Below are 12,500 nucleotides of genomic sequence, written 5' to 3'. Positions count from 1 at the left end.
TTCCCGACCGAATAATAATTGACTGTTTAGCGTACAGACAAATTTCAAAAACCCACATCACAATCATACGTATATATATATATATATATATATATATATATATATATACACACAAATATATGTATATATATATATTTATATATATATATATATATTAAAGCATATTATATACGTATGATGTGAACGACAGTTCGAACTTTAAAGGGCACCATCTTCGACTAATCGATAAACAAACACACCGTAGAGCAGCTAGTAGAGAGACCTTTCTTCTTAGTTCGTTCTTTTTTTTTTTTATTTTTTTTTCCTAGTAGAATGCTAGCACCCCGCTCAGAAAAGAAACTAACTAGTACAGCCAACAGAAACCATCCCCCTCGCTAACAATTCTAATCCCTTATTCCATCGATACGTCCCTGATGTGCAACGGATCATTTTTTTTTTTTTTTAATTATTACTATTATATCGAAACGGATACAAGAAAGGTAGTACGAGTTTAAATCTATTACTATTACTATTATTATTATTACTACTACTACTACTACTATTACTACTATTACTATTACTACTATTACTATTATTACTACTACTATTACTATTACATGGTGATATTAGAAACTAAAGAAAAATGTATGTGAAGCATGAACTCGATCGTCTTGGCGCTACGGATTCGTATATCATCGAGTTGGATTTCCGTAAAAACAAACAAACGAACAAACAAACAAACAAAACAAGAAAAAGAAACAACAAAGAATTTAAAAAAAAAAAGAAAACAAAATTAATATATTCCACCCTTTGAAAACTTCGTTATGGTGTACCCAAGGCGTATGTTTATTATTATTATCGTCATCATCTTCATCTTCATCGTAATCATCATCATCATCATCATCATCATCATCATCATCATCATTATTATTATTATTATTATTATTATTATTATTATTATTATTATTATTATTATTATTATTACTGTCCCATCATACCCTTTAAAACGTTATTATCAAATTCACCAACCCTAAACTACCCTTAACTACCCCTTTACCCTCTTCGAAAATCTTTTAAATTAAAAGAGCCTGCGTCAGAAACAGATTTCGACTAAAATATTAACTTAGCAATGGTCCATGCAGTCCTCGGCCGGAATATCACTTTTTCTATTTCTATTTCTATTTCTATTTCTATTTTTCTCTCTCTCTCTCTCTCTCTATTTCTCTCTCTGTTTCTCTCTCTCTTTCTCTTTTCAATATGTCTCTATTTATATATTTGCATATCTATTCTTCTCTCTCTCTCTCTCTCTCTCTCTTTCTCTCTCTTTTTATATTACAGTAGTATAAAGCAGATAAATTTTGAGAGAAAAAGAAAAAAGTAGTCATGAAACGTCCATTCTCTTTTTATTGATTAAAATTTATTAATTCCACGAAGGACGATTATTAGGATTAGAGATAGAAGAAGAGAGAAAATGAACGTATTCGAAAAATTCTCTCTCTCTCTCTCTCTCTTTCTCTCTTTTTTTCTCTTCGTGTAATTATGATTTCTTGTTTCTTTTTTAATTCATAATCGATCGATTTCAAATATTTAATTTTTAATCAATCAAGATCGCGACTTCCGTACATACATTTTCTTCATTTTCCATTTTCCTCATTTAATCGTTTTCTATATACATCATAAATTATATACACATAATATTCTTTCTATATTTCTAAATGTATTTTTATCATAACTTTTAATCGTACTCTCTATTTCTCTTACTATCAATCCATTCCGCCCTTTAACCACCCCTCTTCTTTCACGATTCTTACGATATAATATAAATATATATATATATATATATAATATATATATATAATATATATATATACACACACACACATGCGATGTACTCGTATTTTTTTTCTTTTTTTTTTCTTTCTCTCTTTTTTTTTCTTATTTCGTTGATTATTTACGTCGGCGTTTTACAATGCGAGCCTTCACGAAACTCTCGCAGAGAAGATATAAACAACAAAAATAAAAAAATAAAAAAAAGAAAAAGAAAACGAAAAATGCAGCTACCATTAGAAAACAAAGCGTATAAGAAGGAAGTAGTAAAGAATAAGGATAATATGGAAAAAAAAAAAAAAAAAAAAGTATAGAAGATATGATGACGGTGGATAGGGAAAAAAAATTAAAACAGAAACCGAAGAAAAAGAAAACACTATTACGCAAAAAAAAAAAAAGAAAAAAAACAAATATATATATATGTAGAAAAAAAAGAAAAAAGAAAAAAGAAAAAACAAACTCGATCATATTTATTCTCGCTAATCAGCTAATCATTTAAAACTGTATATATATGACCTACTTTCAGACGAGCAATAGAACTCTGGTGCAGAATGTATCTGTGACAGGCAGATCCCCCTCTCAGGATTACTATATGGTTAGTTCGCAAAAAATCCACTCTCCGCACTGTTTGGCCGTCTTGATGATATCTGATATTAACCGTTTCTATCTTGCGTATATTTATTATACTTAATCAATTTTTTTTCTCTTTTTTTTCCCTTAATTATTTTCTTTCTTTCTTTCTTTTCTTTTTAATTAAATTTTCTTTTCTTTTCACCCGCCACCTGACCCAATCTTTCATTAATTTTAATTCTCTATCTTTTATTTTTCTCATTTGGTTTGAAAATGATTTTGATTTTGATTTGGATTTGGATTTTTGTCTTTTGGTTGTTGTTTTTTCGACATATTCGATCATGATCGAATGTGAATGGTTCGAAAACTGTGTTATATCCAGAAGTAACCAATTTTTTTATTTCTTTTTTCTGATTTTCTTCTTTTTTTCTTTCTTTCTTTCTTTTTTTCGTTTGCTTTTCCTCTTTGTATCTTTCTACCTTTTTCTCTTCGTATATGCATATATATATATATATATATATATATTGTTTTATACTATTTATATATATATATGTAAATATACATATATATATATATACATATACACATTTATTTCTGTCTTTCTGTGTGCCTTACACACGTCCCTTATTATTACATATATTGGATGTTGAATTTGTTTCACACACTAATTGCTTACGGATCGCGCGAGCCTCGGCTAATTTCGATTCGTATTATAAATTACTATATATATATATATATATATTATATATATATGCATATTTATGAACATGTATATATACATATATGTATATATGTATAACGCTTCTTTTACATTTTGCAATAACCCAGAATTGAATTATATCAACCGACACGTTAAGCGATTGATTCGTCGCAACGCTATCGTCGTATATATTTATTTTTGGATTATTTTTTTTCTTCTTTTTTTTCTTTTCTTTCTTTCTTTCTTTTTCCTTCTTTTTATAATAATCTTCATTTACGTCACATGTGAAATTTTATTTCTTATATCACTTCAGTTTCATTTTTATAATACGCGATTTCGATCCCGTATATATTTCAATATTATTATCAAAAGAATTTTTAAGTAATAAAAATAATAAAAAATTACATTGCAACGCAAATTTGTTTGCTCCTCGACAAAATATTTATTTTCATTTCATTTAGACGTCATCGTTTAATAAAAAGAAAACAAAATAAAAAAGTGGAAAGGAAAAGAGCAAATAGGAAACGGAAAAAGAGAGATCTTGATTAAAGTAGAAATTAAAAATTCATTGATGAAAAATTTGTTTTGATAGAAAACATTTCTTACTTTTATACGTGATCGTAAATCGCGATATTATTAAAAAGGAACAGAAAATTAATTTGTTGGAGGAGCACGCGTTACCTCCGCACACGTCTTCTTTTTTATATTTTAATTTTTTTGTTGTTGAATTTTTCTTTTTTTAAATATCTTTTATCAAAGCTTATCGTCGTCGTCGTCGTCGTCGTCGTCGTCGTCGTCATACACGTGCTATAGCAGTTTCGATGAAGGTTTCGATAATGAAAGCTGATTTTTCTTTTTTGCAAGTAAAAATATTGACGGTCGTTTTGGCTGCAGCCGTATATATGCTTACTCGAACTTTTATCAATTTTTCTTTTTACTATTACTTTTATTTCTTTGTTTTTTTTTTTTTTATATTTTTTCTCACCGGTCTCTATCTCCTGTTTTTCCATATTCGTTTCATTCCAATCTGTTCCATGTTATATATCATATACATATATATATATATATATATGTATATATGTATATATGATATATAAGTATTTTTAAGTTTATCGATATTTAGTGTCGCACGTGCGCGCGCTCGTGCCATCTTCGTTCGGACATTTTTTTTTTTTTTAATTTATTTATTCATCATATCTTCGATTTGTTTAAACGATAAATAAAAGAAAAATTAACGAAATAACTTGTGAATAATAAAATAATTGTAAAAGAAAAAGAAAGTGTTCGAACGAAGAAATCACGCGATTCGTGCATCGCCGCCTACGTACGTGTGTCCCGTGTTTTTATTACACTGTCTTTCTCTATCTATCTATCTATCTATCTATCTATCTATCTATCTTTCTCTCTTTCTTTCTTTCTCTATCTCTTTCTCTATTTTTATATTTAAAAAAAAAAAAAAAAAAAAAAAAGGAAATATATTTTTTAAAATCTGTGTTTCGCTTTCTAGTGAGTAAAAAAAATCATCATCATTAATCACGATCATAATCACGTTTTGATTTGACTTTCATCATTTGTCTGTATTTTTTTCTATCCTTTTTCTAATAATCTTTACCCTTCTTTCTGTCTTTCTCTCTCTCTCTCTCTCTTTCTCTCTTTCTGTCTCTCTCTTTTTCTTTTTATATATATATATATATATATGTATATATATATTTACACATATGTATATATATATATATATATAATGTATATATACATATAACGCAGTGTGGTATTTTGTTGTGACATTAACAGTGGTCGTACGATGTTATATCAATTATATAATATATACATTGTATCGATGTGTGTGTGCGTGTGAGTGTGCGTACGTGTGTACACGCGTGTGCGTGTGGTTTGTGATACGAAAAGAATACACTTAAGTGTGTTGTGTGTGTGTGTGTGTGTGTGTTTGTTTGTTTGCACGCTCATAATCGAACCAACAAAAATTCGATTATTTCGTCGATACAAATTGAGCGTTGCTTACCTACACCAACAAGAGGAAGAAGAAGACAAAATAACAACAACGACAACAAAAAAAAAAGTATTTAACCAAATATTTTTTTTTCTTTTCAATTCTTTTTCTCTCTCTCTCTCTCTCTCTCTCTCTCTTTCTTTTTTTTTCTTGACGTTTTGTGATAGATACGTTTTAATATCCCACAGGAACGAATCGTTCTATGGGACACGAATTCTTCTATTTATTTTTGTACGTTCTTTTTTATTTTTTATTTTTTTATCTGTCTCAGTCTTTCTCTCTTTTTGTCTCTCTCTCTCTCTCTCTCTGGCTCTCTCTGTCTCTCCGTTTTCTCAGTCGCGATTATCGATATTCATTCGTCGATAAATCCGAGTGAACGATCTTTCTCAAAAATTATTATTTCTTTCTTTTTCAATTTTTTTCTCTTCAAACTCGATAAAATATTTAAAGAAGCCACGAGCTCTCTCTCTCTCTCTCTCTCTCTCTCTCTTTCTCTTTCTCTTTATATCTATCGCCCTTTTTCTCACATCGTGTTTCTTACGAATTTCTTTGTTTCTTTTACGGAGATATTAATTGAACCATTCCGGAAGTTACGCAATTATTTATTTATTCATTAATTTATTATAGTACGAAGTTTAAAGAATAAAATAAAACAAAACAACTAAAAGAAAAAAAGAAAAAAGAAAAGGAAAAGAAACACGTCGACCGGTTAGAACGAACGAGGAGAAGACGAAGAGAAAGGATGAAAAAAAAAAAGAGAAAAAAAAAGAACAGAAAAGGAAAAAGAAAAGAAAAGAAAAGAAAAGAAAAGAAAAGAGAAAAACACAAACAGACCAACGAAAAAAAGAACAAGTTAGTTAGTTAAACGTAGAAAAACGATAGAAACGAGACTGATGGTATGATTTGTGATTTGTTAGCCAGCGGAACCCATTCGAGAGACTGAGGTATAACGAGGCGGCAGTCTTGCCAGCCGCCACACTTATCCTGTCGGAGTACAAACAAGTACGTAGCTATATAACGTAGATCGCCTGCCGTAAATACGTTGTATTATATGAAAGTTTACGTACGCATACACAAACATCGGCGGATCGTCGATTAGCGTACGTACGAGCATCGTCCATGGCAAATCTATTAATACTAAGAATAATATCTAATATCTAATATATATATATATATATATATATATATATATATATATACAGATAGATATATAAATATATACATATATTATAAATACTATATAAATGTCGTCGTTGTATCGTTAATTCTCTTGTCGTTTAGCTTGAGACATTTTGTAACTCGAATACATTATATATATATATATATATGTATATATATATATATGTGTGTGTGTGTGTGTGTTGAAGTGAAATATTATGTATATCGAGTTATGAATATTATTATATTTCTTCTCAAATTAAACACTCTAGAATTTCGTCTCGACGAATATAATTCCCTTTTTTAGTAGCCGATTATATGTCGAGTTGTTGAATTTTTATTTTATTACACATCATTCCGCTATCTATCTATCTATCTATCTATCTATCTATCTATCTATCTATCTATTTATCTATCTATCTATATATATAAATATATGGATAGAGGAATATGTATAAGAGGTACATCAGTGATCACTGATGAGTCTCAAAAATCGATATCTCGACACAATAAATCTGGCTCACTTCGATCGGGGGAAGAAAAAAGAAAAAAGAAAAAAGAAAAAAGAAAAAAAAAAGCAAAAAAGCAAAAAAGCGATTAGACATAGACGAGACAACGAAGAAGCTCGAGAAGAGCACTTCGTGAGCCCGTCGTTTTATTTCGGGATTCGATGCATCGATACGTCGCATACGACGTTTCGTCGTGGCAATGTGTTTTTTTTTCTTTGTGTAGCGGGTGTGGGATGGTCGGTGGGATAAGACTCTCTGATAATACACGGAAGAGCCGCAATTAACCGGAAATCCACCGCCCACCCGCGCTTCTTCAGTAGTCTTAGCTGTCTGATGAGTGTGCTCTGCGTGTTTCCATATTATATACCCAACAACCAACAACAACCAACAACAACCAACAACAACAACAACAACAACAAATACGAAGAAAAAACAAAAAGTTTTATCCCTGATTACAGACTTACCATTCGACCACCCTTACTTTAACATCCTACCCTTCTTTTTTGTACACTGCTAAAACGCAACCCTTTAAATCCTTCCACTTTCAACCCTTTCGTTTCGCATCTTTCTCTCTTTCTCTCTTTCTGTCTGTCTATCTCTTTCTCTCTCTCTCTCTCTCTCTCTCTCTCTCTCTCTCTCATCTTTCTAACAACAACAATAACAACAACAACAACAACAACTACTTAATATTACACAATGAAAAAATTTATATGCATATATTATTCAATATTTATTTAATATATTCGATTTCATGCGTCTCGCCCCCCCTTCTCTTATATACACACGTATATATCTTTCTATATTTATTTTTTATTTCATTCTTTATCATTTCTTTGTTTTCATTTGTCGTCCAATTAATACCTAACACTTTTCTATCCATTGTCCATCTCTGTCTCTAACTCCGTTTTACTTTCTCTCTTTTGATTTTTTTAATTTCAGTACGTGCGAGTGTGTGGGTGTGCACGGTTGATCAGTTTTGCGTATATATATATATATATATATATATATATATATATATATATGTATAATAAAGAAATTAATTATCTAATAATGGTTTGTTGGTTTTGTTTTCGACACGTTTAACATGATCGTTCGTTCGTGTGCGAGTGAGTGTGTTCGTGCGTTCATGAATAATTTTATGTGTGATTTACCCTGGTTTTAATCTGACACCCTCTCTCAACTCAACTCACCCTTTACTCCCTATACAATTACCCTATCTTCGATCGTGTTTCTTTCCTTTATTTCGTTAGGATTGGTAACACGATACCGATTGATAAAACGATCAGCTGTTCTCTTTTCGATCGTCTCCATCGATGAATGATTTTTCTCTAATTGCTTTTACGCTAATGAAATTGGATTCTCTTTATTACTCTTTCTCGCTCTAATTCTCTATTTAATTCTGACTCTCTATTTAATTCTTTCTCTCTTTCTCTCTCTCTCTCTCGTCAACTTGTGGATATATTCTCGTTACACAACACACAAACACGCACACGTGCACGCGCACAGTGTGCTTTTCCTCTCGATAGAAGGAAAAAGAAAAACTCGTCTCGTTTTATATATTCCAATCGTTAATCTTTTATTATTTGAATAATAATTAATGTGATATATATATATATATGTATATATATTTATTTATATATAAGGATATATATAGAAAAAGTAAAAATCATTTGACTATATCTACTTTTCTTAAATGTTAAATGATTTTAATATATTTTTATATATAAATACATATATATATATATAAATTTATTAATATTATATATATATATTAATTATTGTCCTCTGGAGAAATACCACACAAATAACATATAACAAATTCGTTAGATTCTTCTAACGATACTTCTATATCTCATCTCTCTCTTCGAACAGGATTATAGTGCATATAGTATACATGATATACATACTATTAGAATGATTAGAAAGCGAAACATATATCGTGTATAGTTCTACTCAAGATTTATATTAATTAAAAAGTCGTAAAAACAATGGCCGATTATATATTTGATAATAATAATTATTATTATTTTTATTATCATTATTATATCAATATAATAATGATAGAAACAATAATTATTATTATTATTATTTTACTATGATAATAATCACATTTCCACACTGTGATTTATATATTCTATTTATTAATTCAATTTCATATCTATCTATCTATCTATCTATCTATCTATCTATCTATCTATCTATTTATCTATCTATCTATCTATCTTTCTATCTATCTATCTGTCTATCTATCTATCAATCGATCTATTTCTATCTCGATCATTTCTATACATATACATACATATATTATCTATATTGAATCAAATCTATAATGTATATATTATATCATCGTTTCTCGAAGAATATTTTCTTTCAAATGATTAAGGTTCAGGACTGTGTTGCGGACCATTTCTAATGCTGAAACTAATATGCCCCACGATTTTCAGGAGATCGAGATAGGCTCTCTACCAAATAATATAAAAAAAAAAAGACATAAAAAATCAAACCAAACTACCAAAGAAATAAATAAATAAACAAACAAACAAATAATAATAAGAAAATAAGACGATACAGGAGCCAGTACCAGTTGGAAATAATTTACAATTAATTGTTTATCGCGACTTAGGAAGGAGCTCATCAATAATATATATATATATATATAAATATATATATATATTCAATATATAATCGAACAAAAAATTAAAACAAAAACATATTTCTTATAATAATGATCACACCTACTTGTGGGTAGGTACGCATAGATGATTAGATAGATTGCGCATGTATGCCAAATAATAATCGTCCGCAATTATATAGCTTGCACCTGGCGGTAGTAGATACCATAATCGATTTAGTCGATTCGCACCGCGAGACACCCATATTATTATTATTATTATTATTATTATTATTATTATTATTATTATTATTATTATTATTATTTTTGTTCTCTCGTAATTCCTCCCACCCCCCCTTTTATCCGGGCTGGAAACGAAGCTGACATCCAGCAGACACACACACATGATTCATATCACATGGTGTATATAAATGTGCGTCTCCGAATCAATTTGAAAAGTTTTTAATATACATGAAATTATATATCTACATACATACATACATACCTACATTATATACATACATTCATACTTACGTACACATATGTGCATACTTATACGGAATACACGTAATGGAAAAGATAATCGAAGAAAATAATAATAATAATTATAAATAAAGTGAGAAGACTCTATACTAAAAACTATATATATATATAGATACATATATACTACATATACACGATGTCGATTTAAAAAGAAAAGAGAGAAAGGAAAAAAAATAAGAAAGAATGAGATATAATAATAATAATAATAATAATAATAATAATAATAATAATAATATATATATATAAAATTGATATCTCGAAGAATATCATAGACGGACATGCATATACATCTACATACATTACCTACGTCTATATATATATATATATATATATATATATATACACACATATATATACATATATATTTATGTACATCTACACAAACATTTGGAAAATGAGGATATATAAAAAAAAAGAAAGAAAACAAAAAAAAAGCAAGAAACAAAAACAAACAATATCCCTTCCCCTCGAAAAAAAAGCCACACGAAACATGAGAGATAGGGAAAAAAAATCAAAGACCTAAAAATCAAACCAAACCAACCAACCAACCAACCAACCAACCAACCAATCAACCAACCAAACAAACAAACAAAAAAAAAAAAGAAAAGAAAAAGAACCAAACGAAAAAAAAACAAAAAAAAAAAAAACAAAAAAGAAAAAGAATATGGCGCGCGCTTATGTGTGTTGCTGGCCTGGCAGATACTCATCCTCGCTTCCTGATAGAATACGTCTCCTTCCCTATTTTTGCAGCTTCGAGTAATAAGAGCGTTCAAGTCGACTCTGGAAGATCTGGAGGAGCGTCGCTCTGTCCATAGTTTACACAGCTTACACAGTATGCGCAGCTCACGCAGCCACACCGGGCCACGTCCATTATCCGACTTCACATACATTGACGAAGACCCTACAAACAACACCAACAACGCCCATCTCTACGCGGCAAAGAGTACCGCTTACAACAAGAATACTGCGGACCAGAATCAGGATCATGAGACTGCTAACGCCAGAAGATCGAGGATTGTCCAGTCGATCAACAGTCCGACTTCGCCATTATTGCTCAGCGTTCCTGGATCAGCTTACAACAACCACTATACCACCGCCTCTGCCACCGCCACCGCCAATACCGCTACCAACACCACCACCAATACCACCAATATTACCAATGCTACCAATAACAACAGATCCTCATCCAACAACGCCTTGAATCAACTCCTCAGCAGTAACCCGGACACCACCGTCAACAACTCCTTGCTTCTCAGTTCGAATAATTTGGTCCTACCGGAACTGACCAAGCTCGTGCATGAGACAAGCATTTAAACGATATGGCAGCTTTTGCGCGTTGTTTGCTCGAGACCCTTTCCTCTTCTCCGTCCTCACCCTTACTCTTCGACCTTACCAACTTCTTTCTCTCTGTCTTTCTTTCTCTCTCTTTCTCTCTCTCTCTTTCTTTCTTTCTTGTAGAACACCCACGTCCACCCTCGACCTACTCTATCATCGTCATTTCTTTATTATTATCTTCTGTCTTTCTTTTCTCAAAGCAACAACCCCACGCTGTTGTTGTTTGCTCTTAAAATTTACGAAATTAATTATCGACTATCTTACGATTGATCTTTCTCATTTTTTTTTTTTTTAGGAATACGTTGATAGTGATTTATTTGAATCGTTGATTCGATCTATCTATCTATCTATCTATCTATCTATCTATCTATCTATCTATCTATCTATCTATCTATCTATCTATCTATATATATACATATATATGCATATGTATGTACATATATATTTTTTCCCTCACGTGCACTTTATATCTATCTATCTATCTATCTATCTATCTATCTATCTATCTAAATCTCTATCTAAGCACGTATAGCACCGAGATTATATTTTCTCTTTTAAACAGAATATTACATATACATATATACATATATACGGTCGAAAGGATAATAATTCGTGTCTTTACAATGAAATCGTCGAGAATCCATTACAACTCTTTTTCTTTCTCTCTTTAAAAATGAATTTCGTATCTCGCGATTAAGTTCTTCTATTTTTCTTTATACATATAGTATAGGGAAAAGAAGAAATCGCAATTAAATTAAAATTCTTACGTAACTCAAAAATAACAATCAAAATAATATGTTTTTGCTGTCTTAAACGAAAAGCTCGACGCGAAGTTTCATTTCGTTTCGTTCTTTTTTACTTTTATATTTTATTGATTTGTCTTTGTTGAATTTTGTCTTTCTTCTTTTTTTTTCATCCCTCACGAGGATACTTTCAACGAGCTTTTAAACCTTACTTTTGATCACGATCATCTTCCTTGCATTTTAATTTTGAGATATTAATTCGTCGCGTTATATCTTTCCTTTTTCCTTCTTAAAAAGAAAAGAAAGAAGTTTCTACGAGATATCGTCGATCTTATATTCGAGATATTTCGAATTTGTTGCATTCGGACTGATATATAGAGAATGATCGATAGCCAAAAGTACTTAAAAAATGAATGCATTGTATATTTTTTTTTTCTTTTTATTCTCCTTAATATAAATAGAAAAATTCGAAATATCCTCACAATCGACATATACGTTGTTAAGATATTCTTTCTTT

The 12,500-nt window shown here is 30.1% G+C and overlaps 2 protein-coding genes across 16 annotated transcripts in view; one reads left to right on the top strand and one right to left on the bottom strand.

Moving 5' to 3' along the window:
• LOC122636339 (KN motif and ankyrin repeat domain-containing protein 1) overlaps positions 1–12,500 on the bottom strand; it is a 94,142-nt gene that overhangs the window by 13,849 nt on the left and 67,793 nt on the right. The gene's annotated exons all lie outside the window — the stretch shown is intronic.
• The window catches only part of LOC122636337 (plasma membrane calcium-transporting ATPase 3), an 88,591-nt gene that overhangs the window by 54,851 nt on the left and 21,240 nt on the right, over positions 1–12,500 (top strand). For 4 of the 15 annotated variants that reach the window (XM_043827449.1, XM_043827451.1, XM_043827448.1 and 1 more), the window contains one exon: positions 10,656–11,602. The exons of 3 other annotated variants lie outside the window; for them this stretch is intronic. In XM_043827449.1, the coding sequence (XP_043683384.1) occupies positions 10,656–11,219 (564 nt within the window). In that variant the 3' untranslated portion in view covers positions 11,220–11,602. Of the gene's footprint in view, positions 1–2,332; positions 2,751–6,001; positions 6,233–10,655; positions 11,603–12,500 lie in introns of those variants that run through there. 8 more of the 15 variants (XR_006328912.1, XR_006328911.1, XR_006328914.1 and 5 more) reach the window with 8 other exon arrangements.

The sequence above is a fragment of the Vespula pensylvanica genome, chromosome 21 (genome assembly GCF_014466175.1).
Source record: "Vespula pensylvanica isolate Volc-1 chromosome 21, ASM1446617v1, whole genome shotgun sequence".
NCBI lineage: Eukaryota > Metazoa > Arthropoda > Insecta > Hymenoptera > Vespidae > Vespula > Vespula pensylvanica.
The sequence above is the reverse complement of the archived record's forward strand: the minus strand, read 5'-3'. Positions and strand labels throughout refer to the sequence as shown.